Source organism: Gasterosteus aculeatus, chromosome 4 (assembly GCF_964276395.1).
Source record: "Gasterosteus aculeatus chromosome 4, fGasAcu3.hap1.1, whole genome shotgun sequence".
NCBI classification, from domain to species: domain Eukaryota; kingdom Metazoa; phylum Chordata; class Actinopteri; order Perciformes; family Gasterosteidae; genus Gasterosteus; species Gasterosteus aculeatus.
In genome coordinates this window covers 35,572,577-35,593,027 of record NC_135691.1, presented here as the reverse complement: position 1 = coordinate 35,593,027, position 20,451 = coordinate 35,572,577, and the positions used below count along the sequence as shown (strand labels likewise).

Genomic DNA, 20,451 nt, shown 5'->3' with positions numbered 1-20,451 from the left:
GCCAACCGAGAACAAGACAGTTAATAATAACCGATAATGAGACGCTGATGTTTGTTTGTTGTTGTTTATGTTTCGTTTGCTCGTGTCTCCACAGAGAGTTGGCGCCCTGCCCTCCGATCATCAGGAGAGTCGATCCGCCATGGAGGGAACCCCCGTCCACCGGGACACGCTAAACACGCTAAACACGCTAACTGCTGCCGCCCTTCGACAAACAGCATCCGCCACCTTTTCCTGGAACACTGTGCCTTCAACCCACGTTCACCAGTGATACTTGTGAAGCTTCTAGTTTTCTGATGGATGATCTGCCTGATGGAGGAGGGTCTGGATCCAGCTCACACTTGTTCCTGCCTGGAGTTAAAAAAAGAAAAGAAAAAACCTAACCAGGAAATGCAATATTGATCATTTTATTTCATCATTTTCTACAAATTGTGGTTGTGATTTGCTTCAAATCAGAAGAGAATCCCTCGCTGTGCAATATCAGTCCATATTTATGTCAAGTTGTCATGTGGATTTAGACTTTGGACAAACGTTTTGGTTTATTTTTGTAACGATGTTTTCCTGATTTCTATTTTTCTAAAACGATGAAAGACCAATGAGCGAAGGAAGAACCTGAACGACGGATCGTCCGGGAGAAAAGGACGTTTGGTTGTCGCTGAATTTGTCTACTCTTAGTGTCCCCAGGACTCGCCCTCCTCCTGCTCGGACCGGAGCCAAAGCCATAGTCTATCTCAGATGTATAAAGACAGCACGATGCATTCAGGGTCTCCGTCCGGGCCGACGCCACAGGCTCCTCTCGTCTCAGCCGTTGGACTCTACGAGCCACCTTCTACTCTTCTCCTTCAGGGTCTGGAATCGGAAGTGTTTGGTATTTCTCTACCTTTGTGTGGCCTGTTCTTCTTGCTGTTATTTTGTACTTCCTCCTACATATCAAGCAACTATAAGTGGCATGAGTACGCGTGGCGCTGAGAGCGATGACTGAGTGTGTGTTTGCCAGAGTGCGAGAGGAAGCGCTGCGAACGCTCAAACGGAAGCAACGGTCTCGTGAGGAATCGAGATGCGTGGTTTAGATCTCGGGCCCAAACAGCAACATCTGAAAACCAAAGCAGTCTCAAGTCGTTCCTCAGAAGCTCCGTTAATCGGGGCTGAAGATGCAGGGACGTCAATGTCAAACGATGCCCTCGTGTCCAATGGCAGCGACCCGCCGTGTGTGAGCCGTAGACGTCCAATCATAGCGTCTCTGCGTCTTTAGAAAGGTGACGTTCTCTCCCGCTTTAAACCACAACAACTAGCATCAGAGTTTTCCACCACATTTCACTGCACGGTTCAACTCTGGTCTTGAACATATCTTCTTGCCAAAGCTCAAGAGTCAATATCTGATGCATCAGCCAGCATAACGCAGACCAGCTTATTGGTTCTCTTGAAATTGTGCCTTTCAAAGGGCTGACTAGGAAAAGCAGAGGCAAGTAAAACTAGAGAGGCTTCCATGAGTTAAAAGCAACGTGTGAACCCGCCCTGTCGCTCTGATCATCTCCAATGTCGGCCAGCGAATATACGAATATCGTAGCATGAATAACAAGTTCAGTTCAGATCTAACGACGCACACGGATGAAAAAAAGCATCTGGTTCTGTCAATGAAGTCAAAGCTTCACGAGTTAAAGCTGCATTCTCTGTAGTGACCAGCAGGGGGCGACTCCTCTGCTCCCATAGACGTCTATGAGGAAATGACTCTACTTCTCTGTAGTGACCAGCAGGGGGCGACTCCTCTGCTCCCATAGACGTCTATGAGGAAATGACTCTACTTCTCTGTAGTGACCAGCAGGGGGCGACTCCTCTGCTCCCATAGACGTCTATGAGGAAATGACTCTACTTCTCTGTAGTGACCAGCAGGGGGCGACTCCTCTGCTCCCATAGACGTCTATGAGGAAATGACTCTACTTCTCTGTAGTGACCAGCAGGGGGCGACTCCTCTGCTCCCATAGACGTCTATGAGGAAATGACTCTACTTCTCTGTAGTGACCAGCAGGGGGCGACTCCTCTGCTCCCATAGACGTCTATGAGGAAATGACTCTACTTCTCTGTAGTGACCAGCAGGGGGCGACTCCTCTGCTCCCATAGACGTCTATGAGGAAATGACTCTACTTCTCTGTAGTGACCAGCAGGGGGCGACTCCTCTGCTCCCATAGACGTCTATGAGGAAATGACTCTACTTCTCTGTAGTGACCAGCAGGGGGCGACTCCTCTGCTCCCATAGACGTCTATGAGGAAATGACTCTACTTCTCTGTAGTGACCAGCAGGGGGCGACTCCTCTGCTCCCATAGACGTCTATGAGGAAATGACTCTACTTCTCTGTAGTGACCAGCAGGGGGCGACTCCTCTGCTCCCATAGACGTCTATGAGGAAATGACTGATTTATTCCCTCAGTAAACATTGTAAACACGAGTTTATGGTCTCAGTCTCTAGTTTCACGTTGTCTTCAACGCAACATGTTCATTCATTCAGTAAATTATTTATGGTCCGTTTAGAGTCAAAAAACCATAAAGCAGCTTTGGGGCGGGGCTACACGTTGATAGACAGGTCTCTTGTGGTCACTTATGTCCACAAACCAATGGGTGATTCCATTATAGCTACCTCCACCTCGTATATACAGTTTACAGGTGAAACGTCTTTGTTAAGATGACTTTACGGCTAACTGGCCAAACTAACAGCCTGTTGTCTCAAACAAGAATCAGCACATGAAAGATCGAGACTAACTTGATGTGTGATATTTTCCTTTTAATTCAGAAACATCATCTGTGTGTCAAATCAAACAGTCTACTATGCACATAAATAAACATTTCCTTCCCCATGAAGCGTCGGCGCCGGAACAGTCGCAGATCTTCTTCAGTCCAACATTTCTCCAGTACTTCTGGTCCATTTACGTTTGGTGTTGTTCACAAACTCATGAGGAAATAATGGAAATATCAGATATCGTCTAGATATTGAGAGGTGAGATGAGACTCAGGTTTCACAATAAAAGCCTTCTAACGGAAGTGAAGCGATCCTGGTCATGAGGGTTTTAATGTGAAAGGGCAAAAGAGGAAAAACAAGGTAACAAGGAGAACAAGAGAATAGTTCTGACTGAAATACGATATCACTTTTAGAACCATTAAAGACGTTCCTCTCTCTAGAGACGCACGCGGGCATCTATTTGAGCGTTTGCAGTGTTTCCTGTTTTATTGTCCTGTTTTCTGCTGTGGTGAAATGTTCTTGTGGACCCTTAAAGCTGCTATCCTTGTACTGTGTAGATCAGAGACGTCCAGCCGTGTCCCTGAAACCCTACAAACGTCCTCCATTACTGTCCAAGTTCCTCACATAGGCACCGAGACAGAGCTCAGAACTCCTCGCCGGCCCGGTTTGTGCCTTCTACGGGAATCCACCTTTTAACAATGGACTACCTTTCATTAAGGAACTTTGAACTGGTCCTGGATCTGTCTCTGTGTAGTCCTGGTCCTCTATGTGAACCAGTCTCATTTTAGTCCTGGTCCTCTATGTGAACCAGTATCACTTTAGTCCTGATCCACTATATGAACCAGTCTTATTTTAGTCCTGGGCCTCTATATGATCCAGGCTCAGTGTAGTCCTGGTCCTTTATATGAACCAGTATCACTTTAGTCCTGGTCCTCTATGTGAACCAGTATCACTGTAGTCCTGGTCCTCTATGTGAACCAGTATCACTTTAGTCCTGATCCACTATACGAACCAGTCTCACTTTAGTCCTGATCCACTATATGAATCAGGCTCAGTGTAGTCCTGGTCCTCTATGTGACCTTCAACAGGACACAAGTCCATCACAGAGTAGAGGGTCCATCTCGGCATAGTTGGGGTTCTGGAGGGAGGAGGACTCAGCTCCAGAACAACATCCTCCTGCAGGAGCAGAGCGTCGCCTCTCTGGAGACCCGCAATGTGTTGCTGGACCCGCTGGAGGGACAGGACCCCCGGCAGGACCAGGACCAGGACTGAGAGGGTTCTGTAGATGGACCGTGGTGAGAGGAGAACGCTTTTGATAAAAACCCTCAAATATGAAGTCTGATCCCTTCAGAGGCACAAACTGAAGCTCGGCGTCCTTTTTCCAGTCGAACCAAACGTCTTCTTTTAAACACTCGTTTGTAGGCGCATTTTTCTGTTTGATATCTTTTATTTGTAATTGCATGGTTTTGATCGAACACCTCGTCTCCCCCGGAGGACGTTGTGTTCTGATAACGGTACTGGAGGTCCTCCTCGTCCTCCTCGTCCTCGTCCTCTCGGTCTTTGCTGCCTGTGCGTCTCCCGTGAAGCTGCCTCCCTCCATCAACCTTCTACTGACGCCCCAAAACAAACGCTGCCAAATTGGTCTCAATAAGCCAAAAGTTTCCGTGTAGACGTGGTTTAAGTGTTTCACATGTTAAACCTCATCCCGTCAATGTTACGTTGTGTTTTTAACAGAAAAAAGAAATCCTGTTTGTTAAACTGTTGATAATATATGCAGACGAGTTATGAAATAAACTGGAACATACTCAGACGTGTTTGTTGGTGCTTGAGTTTCTCCAGATGATGGAGATGGAAATAATAAAGGAAAGTCTAAAAAAAAAGCAGTTTTATTTTTCAGTTTAGGTTTAGTTTACTTTTTTGTGTAGTTTAGCTTTGTGTTTAGTGTTGAAAGATTAATAAATCAATGGAATACATCCACTTGACAACGTTGTCTTTTAACCATAAAAAAGCTGAAAAACGTATTGTGTTCAGTTCATTCCGTACAGAGTTCTGTAATTAAACTTTACTGTAAATAATAAGTTATTATCAATGAACCACAACATCAAAAACAAGTGGCTGCATGTGGTGAATATATACAATATAAAAATGTAGGCCTGAGAGTTCACGTGCCCACGATCAGCCAATGGCAGAGGAGGGACAGCGCAGCCTCATTTGCATGTGGGGGGTTTAACACGTAGAACCCCATTTCACAGCTGCTTTTGTCCCTCGGGGAAAATGATGCGTCTATTGATCCCAATCCGTATTCATTAAGTACCATCCAATGATCGGGCTCCGTACTGCGTCTATATAAAGTCCACCGCCACGCACTCAGACCTGCGACCAGCGACGTTCATACACGTCGATCGCTGTCGGCACTGAGGCTCCACAATGGCTGCGAGTGTAAAACGTGCAGGAGTGAAAATTGTGTTGCGGCAACTTCCTTATTACTGACCAATTGTATAAACATTTAGGATATTATTGACATCTTTAGAGGGGCGTGACAATAAATCGCGAGCGGCGATGTTCGCGGACGTAATTGAAGAACAAACAGCCCGGCTCGCTTTTTCAGGGCGCCTAAAGCTACAATGTGTAAGCGCGAGCGTTTCCGGTTGATGCAAAATAAATGGCACTTATAGCACCTCATTTACTTCCACACAGACATAATAAACATAGTATATTATGTCTATATTATGTCAGAATATACATAGTATATTATGTCTATATATAGTATATTATGTCTATGCTTCCACACATGGATAATTCAGATCAGATATAATAGCATTGTACGTGATGAAATCAACCGTAGTGTGTAAGTGGTCATTAGGCTTTTTTTATGCAATTACGATAACCTTGCTTTGCTCAACATTAGCTGACTAAATTATGGTTGAAGGATCCGTCTCTTTGAGGGACTTGGGTGGCTCTTAAAAGAGCCGTTGGGTTCTCCGGGAGCGGCGCGGAGCTCTACTTGCTCTTGGCGGGCTTCTCGGTCTTCTTGGGCAGCAGCACCGCCTGGATGTTGGGCAGCACGCCGCCCTGAGCGATGGTCACTCCGCCCAGCAGCTTGTTGAGCTCCTCGTCGTTGCGGACAGCCAGCTGCAGGTGACGCGGGATGATGCGGGTCTTCTTGTTGTCGCGGGCGGCGTTTCCGGCCAGCTCCAGGATCTCAGCGGTCAGGTACTCGAGCACCGCCGCCAGGTAGACGGGGGCTCCTGCGCCGACACGCTGCGCGTAGTTACCCTTTCTCAGGTGCCTGTGCACGCGGCCCACGGGGAACTGGAGCCCGGCGCGGGACGAGCGGGTCTTGGCCTTGGCTCTGGCTTTCCCGGCTCCGGTCTTTCCTCTTCCTGACATGGTGCGTAAGTTCAGCTAGCAGCTGTGTATGACATCTGCTAGCGCCTCATTCCTGAATATATAGCCACGGTCTGCTCGCTGATTGGTTAGGGGGAGCGTCAGCGCGATGGTCCAATCAGGAACGATAATAATCTACAGTTAAGATGAGATGGCTTCCGCTTGGTTTTACGGTGTTTACAAAATAACAGCGTATATATGGAAATTCTGATTAATTTATTCCAGCAGAATATTTAAAAAATAAGTTAAACATTTTATATTTTGTAAAAACTATCACCTAATGTGGAGTAATGTTGTGTTAACATTTTTATTTATATTCTCATCTCTGTTTATATAGTTTAGCAATTTTGTTATTTTCTTTCTTTCTTGACTTAGTTAAAAACAGTACCTGTAAATACTAAACATATCCTCTCAAGGTTAGACGATGTTGTGGAAGATTTTGCACAGACAATCGGTAAATAAGAACAAGCTCTGAGTCAAATATGTCTTTCTCCGTTCATTTCCTTGCAAGGGAAAAAAGGTCACAACAGCTACGTTTTTAAAAGTAAAATCCACCGAGTTACTTTCCATCATACGTCATAAAAAATTATAAAATGATCATAGTTTTATAAAGATAATTATATGAATACTAACATCTGTCATAAAGTACATTACCCTTTGAAGAGTGAGGCATGGCTCCAAGTGAATATTCAAAACTAAACCAGATGTCCACTATATTTTGTTTCATTTAAATTATTTCGTTTGAGTTAAGTTTATTTTATTGATTATTATCTTTTTTACTTTTAAATTTCATTCATTTATTTTATAATTATTTGATTTTTTTCTGTTAAAATGTATTAATTTCTTAAATGTTTAGTATAATATAGTATACAATATAGTACAGAGAGTATAAAGTAGAGTACAACACAGGTCGTATATGTAGAATAGAGTGAAGTGATGGAGGTTCAAAGGTCAGGTCAGAGTTGAGTCAATTACAGCAGAAATAAGTACAGTAGAGTAGAGTGGAAAATAAAATAGAGTGGAGTAAAGTGTAGTACAGTAGAGTAAGATTCTGCAGTGTCGAGTAACACAGTAGAGTGTAGTAGAGTGAAATAAAATAGAGTACAGTGAAGTATAGCAGAGTCAAGTAGAGTGACGTATATTAAAGTATAGTACAGTAAAGTACAGTAGATTCAAGGCGAGTAAAGTAGAGTAGAGTGATGGAGCCTCTCAGGCATCCCAGCATCCTCGCTGATTGGCAAAGAGATGACGGCCATCTTGGATTGTAGCGGAGAAGAAAGATTGATGCGGTAAGCTCCTTCTTTTATTCTTTTAATTTATTTTCTCTCCTGAAAGCCGGCGAGGCGTCTGTGAGTGAAGCCTAGCGGGTGTGGGAAGTGATCAGGGAACCGGACCTCGGAGGCAAACGGGGGAGAAGAGTTAGAAACCCAGCAGGCTGCTTCCGCTGCTTTTTGTTGTTGTTCGGGGGGAACTAGCTAAACGACGGAGGCACCGCGGGCCCAAAAGCCGAACAAAATCACACCTTCCCGGTCCCCTCTCGAGCGGGGGTCCGTCTGCTTCACTGCATTCACACCGACGTCCTCGGTTCATCAGATAGCGTTAATACGGCTCACCCCCGGCTCCGTAGTGGCGTCCCTATGCGGGTGTTAGCCGACTAGCTAGCTCGGTAGTACGCGTTAGCTCCCAGGCTGTGTATTCCCATAGAACTAGCTCTTAGCCAACGTACGCTATTCGGCTAGCACGTAGCTCCTGACACATTTTACAGTTAACAAGGCAATGTCGGCTCAGAGCGATCATATACAGAACTCCTATCGACATGAACCGCTTTAGTCATGCTTTGAAGCTAACCAGTAGTGTTAGTTAATTAAATGGTGGAATCATTCGAAGAGATTAGCGCAGCTAGTGTTAGCATTAATGTGTAGCATTAGCCATCCTTTTTCTTTGCGACACTGCTGCACATCTAACGTTGCTTCCAATCAAGAGCGCTTTGCTTACTCTGAGCTTCATCGGTAGCACAACCTGGACATGAACTTCTAACCCTCTATACACCGCTTCCATGCCACCACAGACACGTTTTACATGATGTCCCAGGTATGTAAGTGATGAATGAACGTTAGTCGTTGTTCACTGGGGTCGATGCTACACCGTGGGCTAAAGCTATCGGCTTGTAGCTGTGTGGCTAACGCACTGTAGTAAACAAAAGCAACCGTGACAGATCACTGTCTCTAGTGTGTTAGTATCTTTACACCACATCTCTTTTCGCACATTATGAAGTAGGAGTGAGTGAGCCTCCTGTGAATCGAAGCAGTGCGACTTCGATCCTGGTGCTTCCATGATTACTGGCTTGAGTTCATCTTAAATCTACAGGAAATGTTCACATGGAGACCCGAGTTGGACGCAGTACTTTTTTGTTTGTATGAGTCACATGTTGCTGCCCAAACCTGGGATGCACATTTACAACATTATTGCATGATATTTATTTCTTTAAAAGTGCAATAAAGGTTTCAGTAACACAGCTGATGAAAGCTTCTTGCACGCCTCCCAAAATATGAACACAGGTTGTGCATCAAAGAGATTCAGATTGTCTGCGATTGTTTTGCTCTCTTATTGTTTACCAAATGTTAAAATGTGTGTAAAGACGTTTCTCACATTACTTTCACACAGAGTTGCTGATAGTTGAAAGTTTTCATCACTGCATCCTGAATGATTATAACGCTGCTTTACACGTCTAAAGCAGAGTAGATGATAGACGGAAGTAGCGCTGCAACTAACCATTATTTTTGTAATCGACTAATCTTATCGACTATTTTTCCATTAGTCGACTAATCTAACAATTATTTACCATTGTGTAGGAGCGTGGAAACAAACAGAAGTATTACGTTTATTTCCATCCAATAACTTTGGATTTTGAACTTACTAGTAACAAGTTAATACAAACGTTAATACAAATGTAATGATTGATTGAATAGTAAAACAAAATGTGTGCAAATATGCGTTTAAAAGTAACTCAAAATGGCAATAAAGTCTTTGCAAGTGTTGAGGATGTTCTCACGAGCCTCTGAAGGACCAACTCGTGCACGATGCTCAGTCCTAAAAGTAAAAGCTTTAATTATCACGTTGGCTTTAGTAACTGAACTGAAAACAGTTTAATGTAGAGTACAAGAGCCAGTGATGGAGGCTGAGCGGTGAAACGCCTGCTGTGTGTGGTTACCTAGGTGACACGCGGTATGTTTGGTGCTAACCGGAAGAAGTTTATGGAGGGAGGGATAGAGAGCGACTACGCAGACGACTCCAGCCTCTACTACACCCAACAGTCCATGTTCCCTCCACACCGGCCTGACAAAGACGTGAGTCCCCCAGTACACTCTTCTTCTGTGGTTTAAGGCGAGACGTGAGGTCCCCGTGTGACTCAATCTGTTCTTTTATGTGATGTACACATTACATGGATTTATTCTCCTGTTTCTTTATCATTTTCTTCCTTATTTGTTAAATTCTTGTCACATTTCACAAATTTCAGTCACTTTTATCAGATGTACGTCCTCTGGTTTTTAGACGAGTTTCAGCCTTTAAGCTGTTTGACGCGTTAATTTTTCTCAGTGAGGAACGTAAAAGGTTTTGTTTTAGTGCTGACGTTCTTTAAAGTAGCCTCTCATCCGTCATGGAGGAGCACGTCCAGATGTTCACTCCTGTGTGCAGATGTGTTCCGTTGTATTCACAGCTCATGATGTGGTGAGGAGAGTTAACGCTTGTGTGTGTGCTTCCCCTCTCCAGATGTTGGCCTCCTCCTCTGCTTCCTCGGCGGGTCAGCTGTCACAGCTGGGAGCCAGTTTATACGGCCCACAGAGTGAGTTCAGTCAGGATCAATAGGCCGATCAGTATGGATCCATGCGTATCTCTCTCTCATTAACCCCCCCACCCCCCTGTAGGTGCTTTGGGGTTTCCCATGCGAGGGATGAACAGCAGCGCAGCGCCTCAGTTAAGTCGAAGTGGTTTGAACCAATCAGCCAACCAGCTCCCGAGTCACGCCAGTGCAGCCAACACGGGCACCATGCACACGCCCCCCTCCCCGAGCAGGCAGGAGACGCACACGCATGTACTTTATTCACGTTGAATTAGTATGTATTATAAACTTGTAACTCCGCCTCCTGTTTCTCTCCGCAGGGGGATTCTGCCCATGAGCACCCGCAGCGTGCTGAACCACAGCCAGCAGGTGGGGGGGCCCACGGGGCAGTCGGGCGGGATGGGAGGCGTGGGGGTGGAGCGGGGGGGCGGAGGAGGGAGGAGCGGCATGGGGAGCCCCAGCCGGTCGTCACCCAGCATCATCGGCATGCCCAAACAGCAGCAGGCGCGGCAGCCCTTCACCATCAACAGGTGCCACGTGGATTCATGCGTTCTGCTGATGAACTTTGAACTCTGAACGTTCCACTGATCCGTGTTTGTTGATGACAACGTGCCGCTGCTCTGCTCTCGTCTCAGTATGTCGGGGTTTGGTGTGAACAGGAATCCAGGCTACAACATGAACAACTCGTTATCCAACAACATCTTCAACGGCACAGGTACGGGGGGGGGCTGCTCCTCCTGGTCTGCTCCTCCTGTTCTCCTGCTCTTCCTGTTCTCCTCCTGTTCTGCTCCTCCTGTTCTGCTCCTCCTGTTCTCCTGCTCTTCTTGTTCTCCTCCTGGTCTGCTCCTCCTGGTCTGCTCCTCCTGTTCTGCTCCTCCTGTTCTGCTCCTCCTGTTCTCCTCCTCCTGGTCTGCTCCTCCTGGTCTGCTCCTCCTGGTCTGCTCCTCCTGTATTGCTCCTGTTCTCCTCCTGTTCTGCTCCTCCTGGTCTGCTCCTCCTGTTCTCCTGCTCCTCCTGGTCTGCTCCTCCTGGTCTGCTCCTCCTGGTCTGCTCCTCCTGGTCTGCTCCTCCTGGTCTGCTCCTCCTGTTCTCCTGCTCCTCCTGGTCTGCTCCTCCTGGTCTGCTCCTCCTGGTCTGCTCCTCCTGGTCTGCTCCTCCTGGTCTGCTCCTGTTCTCCTCCTGTTCTGCTCCTCCTGTTCTGCTCCTCCTGTTCTCCTCCTATTCTGCTCCTCCTGTCCTCCTCCTCCTGTTCTGCTCCTCCTGTTCTGCTCCTCCTGTTCTCCTCCTCCTGTTCTCCTTTCAACCTTCCCTTGTTGAGGGGCCTGGTTATCGTCATGATGTCATGAGAGACCGATGAATGAGATGTTCTTCCTCTCCGTGTGTCGTCCAGACGGCAGTGAGAATGTGACGGGTTTGGACTTGTCGGACTTCCCGGCCCTGGCGGACAGGAGTCGAAGGGACGGGGGATCGAACCCGACGCCGCTGCTCAACCCGCTGGCTGGTCGGGCCCCGTACGGTAAGACAGACGTGTGTGTGTGTGTGTGTGTGGTAAATAACAACAATCATTCAGAAACAATCCGCTGAGTTATTTCTTTGCTTTCTACTAAACGACGAGGTCCTCTTCAGAAGATCGACGTTTTAATGTTTAAAACCATCTTTAATAAGAGAAACCGGAGTCCAGTTTAAGCCCCTCACATTTATTTTAATGTCCTCTTTAGTCTCAATCATCTTATCGAGTGGCTTTCAATCACGACTTTATATCATCGTATGATGTTCATTGGAAAAAAAGTTGTATATTTATTTCTGAATGAATTCCTAAACATCTAATAATATTAATATTGTATGAACAATAAAAATGCAGCGTTTTATAAAACTTAAACCACTTCATTTATCATTTAAAGATATTCTTCTACATTCACTTTAATAAAGCAAAATTAATAATTTTTATAACACATTGCTGGATTAAACTTGTACTTGATTATTATTTTGATACAATATAAAGCCCAGGCTGAATATAAATGATGAAGATGGTCTTTCCCCTCTCCAGTTGGCATGGTAACCAAGCCGTCCAGTGAGCAGTCGCAGGACTTCTCCATCCACAACGAAGACTTCCCCGCCCTCCCCGGGCCCAACTACCAATCGAAAGACACCACCAGCGCCAGTGAGGACAGCAAAACGGTGAGAGACGTTTGACCTTTCTCGCCCTCACATTCTTCTCATTGTTTGCAGTTTTTTTCATCGTCTGATGTTGTCATGAATTAAGATGCTGACCTGCTGTTTTTTGTTCTTCATCACGGTGTCCTTTTCCTCACTTATGCAGCGCGCTCACGTCCTGACTCGTCCCATTTTTTCGGAATGTTTTTTCCCTCCGTTTTTGTCCAATCAGAATCTAAACTCGTCGGGAAAGCCCGCCTCCAACTCCGACGGTCCAAAGTTCCCTGGCGACAAGAGCTCGGCGCCTAGCAACAACAACCAGCAGAAGAAAGGGATCCAGGTGCTTCCCGACGGTGAGCAGGCCGCCGAGCCCCCCACGACCTCCCGGGGTCAGCCCCCCCCCCCCCCCCGCGCCTCACAGGCTTCTGTTTTTCCAGGGCGCGTGACCAACATCCCGATCGGCATGGTAACGGACCAGTTCGGGATGATCGGCCTGCTGACGTTCATCCGGGCGGCGGAGACGGACCCCGGCATGGTGCACCTGGCGCTGGGCTCTGACCTCACCACGCTGGGCCTCAACCTCAACTCCCCCGAGTACGGCACGCGCACCTGCACATGTCGCAGTGCGCCACGCATGACTCATCGCACACGCGCTGAAATCACGGGCAATAATTGTTGGTGCTGCGATATTCATTTTACATCTAAATGAACGGCACCAACATTTAATTTGATCCTCTGTCATTTTGCTTGTGGAAAAGGGGGCGGGGCTTATGCAGGCACAGAGCGACACGTGAAGAGAAGCAGTGAACACAACTAAGCTAACTAACCCAACTAAGCTAACTACGCTAACATCTCACCCAAACAACAACCACCCGGCCGTCTTTAACCTGAACCACTGTCGGTTCCTCCGGACTGCTCCTCCGCCTCTTTGGGCGGGAGGCGGACGCAAACCCCCCTTGCGTGTCCCTTGCGTTGCGTTTCACACCTCCTTGCGTTTTTCGAGACATTTTTCTAGGCTTGCGTCGAAAGCCTCCCGCAGCGCCAGGCTGCGATCGGTCCGCTAACTACGTCCTTTACGGAGTCTCACATTTCTGCTTCCACAGCCCGATGCCGCCATTATTAAAACGAAGAATGTTTACGAGAGAACGGATCAGATTGAAGATCTTTTGTCGGAAGAAATGCGTAAATATGACGCTTATACAAGCCGTCATTGGGGGGTTGTAGAAGCGGGTTGCGGGAGTTTGCCGCAAATGCCGGTTTGCCGGTTGAGAGGAACAAAGTCGTGGAGGAAAATACGGGACAAATGTGTCCGTGATGAAAAGCAGCAGTGTGGATGCACGGGGCAATAAAGTCTATGATCAATAAATAAAGCAACCAGCGACTTCCACACACAAAGACGTGACTCTCCAGGTCGTCTTCAACAAAACACGTGACTCCACCTGTTGTTCTGGAGGTGAATCGCTCTGCAACACACGCAGGACTTTACAACCAGGAAGTGAAACCAGAGCGTCGACGCGTAAAGACGCAGAAACACGCGGCGGCCTTTAGGGATGAAGTTTGCAGATGATAAAGTGGACAGAATAACGAAACGGTTTCATTTTCACCTCTTTGGTATAAATACACATTAGAAAATCTGAATACAATAAAAACATTTGCAATTAAAGTTGAATCTATAAAATGTAAAAATATAATTAAAAAAAGCTCTTTACAATGATTCATTTCAGCTGAAAGCCCCAATGACAGAAAATACACTCATTGTTTTATTGATTCCTGTCAACCTTTAGATGTGTGAGTGATAACTTGTGTACTTAATAACCCCCTGATGATGATGACGATGATGAGAAGCTTCTCTGAGCGTCTCCTGCTTTCTGTCTCAGGAACCTCTACCCGAAGTTTGCGTCTCCGTGGGCGTCGGCTCCGTGTCGACCGCAGGACATCGGTGAGCTTCCTTCATCTCACGCTCTTATTCTGAAAGAAAGACTGCACTTTGTTTACGTGATATTATTATTTGTGCGTCTGCAGACTTCCACGTGCCCTCAGAGTATTTAACCAACATCCACATCAGGGACAAGGTGAGCCGCCAGCATCATTCCTACTGGTTCCCTCACCGGGGGGGGGGTCTTCAGTGAGACGTGTTTTCTGCTCGTGTGTCACAGCTAGCAGCCATCAAGTTGTCTCGGTACGGTGAAGACCTGCTCTTCTACCTCTACTACATGAACGGAGGAGACCTCCTACAACTCCTGGCTGCAGTAGAACTGTGAGCACTTTTCCTCTCAATGAGAACGTTGGTCTACGGTGAAACGGTTGTGTGTGTTTTCAAATGATATGATTGGTTGATAAGGCGTAATGTGGGGGTCCGGATCGGTTTGTGTCCTGGTGATGCGTTCAGGGACGATAATGTGGTTTTCTCCGGTTTGTCCAGGTTCAACCGGGACTGGCGGTACCACAAAGAGGAGCGGGTCTGGATCACGCGGGCCCCGGGGATGGAGCCCACGCTGAAGACCAACGCCTACGAGAGGGGCACCTACTACTTCTTCGACTGCCTCAACTGGAGGAAGGTGGCCAAGGTGACGCTTCTGAAGCACGTTGCTTCTGTGATTCCTTGTTAATGTTAAACGTGCCGGCGGGTCCTCGAGGAGTCTCCAAATGTCTGATTTCATCCATCCGACGGCATCACGAGGAAACCGGTTAAATGTGGAGAAACGTCTCTGAGAAGCTTCAAGTGTCAAATCCGTTCCATCAAAAGGACAAACGTAACGTAGACAATTGAATATCTGCGTTGTTAAATCTAGTTAAACAGATTTAATTGTGTTGACATGAATGATGTTTGCTACTAAATATTAAATTACACGTTTTGTCCCTTTTGTAGTGAAAGCGGTTATTTGGGTTAAAATAATGAAAGTGGCTTCAAACGACGTCGTTCTTTGTTTCTGTTCCTGTGTTCTGACGTCATTACAAGAGATGTATTCATCTTTTTATGTGTGTGTATACAATGTATTTATATCCACTTGTTTATTACTGAAGCTTAAAAAGGACAATAACAATTGTCTTTGACACATATGTATGTATGTATATACTTTTTACTATTGATGAATATCACATGGCCGTGTGTAGCATTGAACACTGACTTCCTGTTTGCAGGAGTTCCATCTGGAGTACGAGAAGCTAGAAGAGCGACCTCACGTTCCCTCCACGTTCAACTACAATCCCGCCCAGCAGGCCTTCTGATTGGCTCTACCTCCTCCTGCCTGCCTGCCATTGGCCCTCCTGGCTCCGCCCCCCCACACACAACAAAGCAAATCTGGCCAATGAGGACGTCCCGATCCCCCAAAAAAACGATCTTGAATAGACTTCATGATTTTAAACCTTTTTCAGATTTATTTTGTTTGTTTTTACCCGTTTCCTCACTTTCTGTTTAGTTTTTACCCCCCCCCCCCCCCCCCCCCTCAGTGGAGCACAGACTTAACGTTCAGCACACAGCAACACGAGCACTGTAAATAACTGTCCATCTGACCAGTGATTCCTTCTCGTCTTAAACATTGGGGACTATTTCTGTCCACTGAAGCTTTTAAGAACCAGATTTTAAACCTCACTCAGAATTCACCTGTCGGTGGATAATTATTTCTTTCTGTGTCACTTTGATCTTTGGCAGGAAAATATTTATCTTTGTTTTTACCAGGTTGTTTTTCCAGCAGCATTACAAATCAACAACAACAACAACAACACATCAGCAGACAGTCAGGAGAGAAAATGCAATGTACATTGTAGCACTATTTCATAATAAAAGAAGAGAAAATACCTTTTTTTCAGGGCGGTCTTTATAATACGGCGACATGATTTTAAAGTCAAGCCGTTTGAAGGAAACTCAGAATCTTCATCTACACATATTTATTCGGCAATAAAAATGAAACATCCGGTTGATGAATCAGAAAGAGAAAGTAGAACCCTCGGCGCATTAATCCACATTGTACGTTAAATCAGAGATATTTTACTCTTATTTGTATCCTGTTCATCATTGATTAATGGAAGACAATATGTTGTTCAAAAATAATAGTTGACGCCACTTTTATTAAGAGCCCAAATAATAACGGCATTTTTTGATTTTTTAAATTTATTTAAAGATGAAATTGAATAACAAAAAAAAAAATCGAATAACCTCAGATTTATTGTTCAAAATAAAACAACATAACGTTACGGGCATGAATTATGAGGGCAAATAGAAATACACATAATCTAAAATATTCAAATAGTTTGAATTCGATTGTGAGCACATCCCACTTTTAATTCTATTCTTTTTCATCTTGTTTTTATTATGGTTTTATTCTAACATTCTCCTTCCAGAGGAACCCCTGTTTTCTTTCACCTGTTTATTTTTAAGTTATTCTTCTTTTATTTGAAAGGTATTGTTTAATTTCCGCCTGGCAACAGTTCAAACCAATCAGACGCCTCTCAGGATCATTAAACCAAACAAAAAATAAACTTAATTTTCCTTTTGACGGCCAGATGTTCAGATCGATGTCATTCAGGCGTAATCCAGCTACCACGCTACGGCTAGCTAACATTAGCTTAGCTTAGCATCAAGATGTCTTTTACACTTCAGTTTTTATACAGATTGAATAAATTGGATGAACAGTTAACTGGCTTCAGAGGAGAAAGGATTGTGTCCCCTTTGGACAGAGCCAGGCTAGCTGTGTCCTGTTTCCAGTCATTATGCTAAGCTAAGCTAGCCCGCTGCTACCGTTAGCTTCACATCCAGCGTAGAGACACAAGACTTGCATCGATCTGAACATCCGGCTCGAGGAAGCAAAGACTGTTTCCTAAAATTTGACTTTTAGTCTTCAGCCTCCGTTGAGACGCGTATACAGATGTTTATGAAAACATATTTCTGTTTTATCACCAAACCTCCTTTTTACAAATCAGATCCGTCCACACGAGAGAAAAAAAACCTCCAGATTTAACTTCAGTGAGCTTATTTTCTAGCAGTTATTTCACTATTCACACACAATTGATAAGTTATAGTAAAAAGTTATTATCAGCAAATAACAACGTGCGACACGTGAACTCATGAAAATGTTTACTTTTTTGCAAATTTTGTGTGGATTTGAGACCAAAACGTAAAGGAGAATTCAAAAGAAAAATATATAAATGTACAAGTAGACTGAATCCTAAAATCATCACCAGCCACCAGGAATAATCCCTTTTTTAACATTAGATATCAGATTAAGGTTATTTTTAAATCCTCTCCAGCAGGCACCAATGTGCAGGTGTGTTCATATAGATATATATATTATATATATGAACACACCTGCAAAGACCAGGCAGTGTTTTCAAGAAAAAAGGTAAAAATAAACAAAAGGTTCTGAAACGAGGACGCCGTCCATCAGCTGGTCACCAGTAAACGATGCAATACGAGACGCTTGTTCCAGGCGACCAACGACAACAACAACAACAACAACAGCAGCAGCGACCACCACGACCACGTGACCTTCGGCGACGAGGCCCAGCTCGTTCACACTGCAGCAGCGAAAAGCCAAGGACACGCCCCCAGGCCCCATGTGACACGCATGGGGCGATCTGATTGGAGGATTTGAGGACTGAGGCACTTCGCCGTTTGGCTGTTTTATTAAATATGGCAGCTAGTGTTTTAATAGGAAAAAGAATAAAATAAATATTCTGGTAATGAAACTGAAGCAGGACTTGTGTGTTTATTTTTATTTATTTAATCTGTTAATGTATGAAATTAACTTTTATTTTATTCAGAGCTGAAAAGTAACTGAAGATCTTTTCATCTTTGTCAGCATTGAAGAAGACTTTTCTTCAGGAAAACCTAAAAGTGTCTCGATGCTTTTATTAATGAAATACTCTTTACCTTTAGCCATCGATGCTCACGTGCACGACCACTATGATCATGTTTTATTTTACTTAAAAATAAATGTCTGTGTTTCATTGACACAGAAAAGGCTTTTCTAAACACTGAAACATTATTTCGATGCATCCGTTGTTTGGCCACACGGTGGCGCCACGTCTCCAAAGAAAAGTCCTCATTGTGAGTTTGACCATCAATCAAAGTCATCGATAATAATGCAGAAGAAGAAAGTTCAGTATCTTTGCCTTTATTGGTTATTATTTATTATTGGGGAGATAAAGGCATGAAGGAGCAACAACTTTCTCCAGCTAAACGAAGCCCCTCTTCCACACCACCTCCACCTCCACCTCCATTACCCATCTGACCTTTGACCGTCAGGTCATTCCGTCCTCCCGTTGCCGATCTGGGAGTCACCATAAAAAACACACCAGTGCAAAACCTCCTTCTATCATCTCAAAAACATCTCCAAACTCCCCCAAACCTCCACCCGCCCCTCCGATCGGCAAGCAGCTCCTCCGGGTCCCAAAGAGCCGGCGGCTCACTACGGGCGAGCGGCCTGCCGCCCTGCAACTAAACCCGGAAAATAACGGTCAGATAAATGACTTTGGTGTGTTCATATTGTACGTTTTGTGCTGGAAGCTCCTGGTGATTATTGTTGTGCATGAAAGACAAACAAACTGTGAGAGAGAAACACGGAGGGGAGGCGGAGGTGTGAAGTCAGTTACCACATCTTTATCTCTTAATAATCATAACACATTTTATTTATTTGGAGTTTTTATAATCATCTGCTCTGCTCCTCCTCCTCAGACCTGGAGGATCCGACCCCACCCTGACCTTAACCCCACCCAGACCTTAACCCAACCCAGACCTTAACCCCACCCGGACCTTAACCCCACCCAGACCTTAACCCAACCCAGACCTTAACCCCACCCTGACCTTAACCCCACCCAGACCTTAACCCAACCCGGACATTAACCCCACCCAGACCTTAACCCCACCCGGACCTTAACCCCACCCTGACCTTAACCCAACCCGGACCTTAACCCCACCCAGACCTTAACCCAACCCTGACCTTAACCCCACCCAGACCTTAACCCCACCCGGACCTTAACCCCACCCAGACCTTAACCCCACCCAGACCTTAACCCCACCCAGACCTTAACCCCACCCGGACCTTAACCCCACCTGGACCTTAACCCAACCCGGACATCGGACATCCTGACTCGTTCCCGTTGCCACGGATATGCATCGGCTTCCTGTCCTTCTGATCTTACACACACACACAGACACACACACAGACACACACACACACACACACACACACAGACACACACACACACACACACACACACACACAGGTGGTGAAATCCGTTGAGAGAAACTCATCACAGCTGAAGGTGATGAAGCAGAGTGAAGAAAATCAATCATGATGAAAACACAACGAAGAGCATTTAAAAAACAGAACAAGATGATGGAGACGGAAATTAGTAAAGACGTGATACTGAAGTCAGAGCTTCATGACTTAAAGCTGCATTCTCTGTAGTGACCAGCAGGGGGCGACTCCTCTGCTCCCATAGACGTCTATGAGGAAATGACTCTACTTCTCTGTAGTGACCAGCAGGGGGCGACTCCTCTGCTCCCATAGACGTCTATGAGGAAATGACTCTACTTCTCTGTAGTGACCAGCAGGGGGCGACTCCTCTGCTCCCATAGACGTCTATGAGGAAATGACTCTACTTCTCTGTAGTGACCAGCAGGGGGCGACTCCTCTGCTCCCATAGACGTCTATGAGGAAATGACTCTACTTCTCTGTAGTGACCAGCAGGGGGCGACTCCTCTGCTCCCATAGACGTCTATGAGGAAATGACTCTACTTCTCTGTAGTGACCAGCAGGGGGCGACTCCTCTGCTCCCATAGACGTCTATGAGGAAATGACTCTACTTCTCTGTAGTGACCAGCAGGGGGCGACTCCTCTGCTCCCATAGACGTCTATGAGGAAATGACTCTACTTCTCTGTAGTGACCAGCAGGGGGCGACTCCTCTGCTCCCATAGACGTCTATGAGGAAATGACTCTACTTCTCTGTAGTGACCAGCAGGGGGCGACTCCTCTGCTCCCATAGACGTCTATGAGGAAACGACTCTACTTCTCTGTAGTGACCAGCAGGGGGCGACTCCTCTGCTCCCATAGACGTCTATGAGGAAATGACTCTACTTCTCTGTAGTGACCAGCAGGGGGCGACTCCTCTGCTCCCATAGACGTCTATGAGGAAATGACTCTACTTCTCTGTAGTGACCAGCAGGGGGCGACTCCTCTGCTCCCATAGACGTCTATGAGGAAATGACTCTACTTCTCTGTAGTGACCAGCAGGGGGCGACTCCTCTGCTCCCATAGACGTCTATGAGGAAATGACTCTACTTCTCTGCAGTGACCAGCAGGGGGCGACTCCTCTGCTCCCATAGACGTCTATGAGGAA

General features: G+C 45.9%; 2 protein-coding genes across 5 annotated transcripts; one reads left to right on the top strand and one right to left on the bottom strand.

Annotated features, from left to right (window-relative positions):
• Positions 1–3,730: 3,730 nt before the first annotated feature.
• LOC120814941 (histone H2A) lies at positions 3,731–6,151 on the bottom strand. The gene has a single exon (XM_040170012.2). The coding sequence runs from the start codon at positions 6,116–6,118 to the stop codon at positions 5,729–5,731; it is 390 nt and encodes a 129-aa protein (XP_040025946.1). The 5' UTR covers positions 6,119–6,151; the 3' UTR covers positions 3,731–5,728.
• A 710-nt stretch (positions 6,152–6,861) lies between these two features.
• Positions 6,862–15,908, top strand: LOC120814939 (CCR4-NOT transcription complex subunit 2). 4 transcript variants are annotated; one of them, XM_078100834.1, is made up of 15 exons: positions 6,862–7,404; positions 9,331–9,462; positions 9,887–9,959; positions 10,042–10,189; positions 10,277–10,486; positions 10,592–10,671; positions 11,347–11,472; positions 12,004–12,134; positions 12,343–12,463; positions 12,548–12,704; positions 13,988–14,049; positions 14,133–14,182; positions 14,267–14,367; positions 14,533–14,677; positions 15,252–15,908. In XM_078100834.1, the coding sequence occupies exons 2-15, from the start codon at positions 9,343–9,345 to the stop codon at positions 15,336–15,338; spliced, it is 1,611 nt and encodes a 536-aa protein (XP_077956960.1). In that variant the 5' UTR covers positions 6,862–7,404; positions 9,331–9,342; the 3' UTR covers positions 15,339–15,908. The 4 variants fall into 4 exon arrangements, with proteins under 4 accessions (XP_077956960.1, XP_077956958.1, XP_077956959.1 ...); XM_078100832.1 differs by having other exon boundaries at positions 7,113–7,404; positions 12,277–12,463; XM_078100833.1 differs by lacking the exon at positions 6,862–7,404 and adding an exon at positions 7,444–8,206.
• The last annotated feature ends 4,543 nt before the right edge of the window (positions 15,909–20,451 follow it).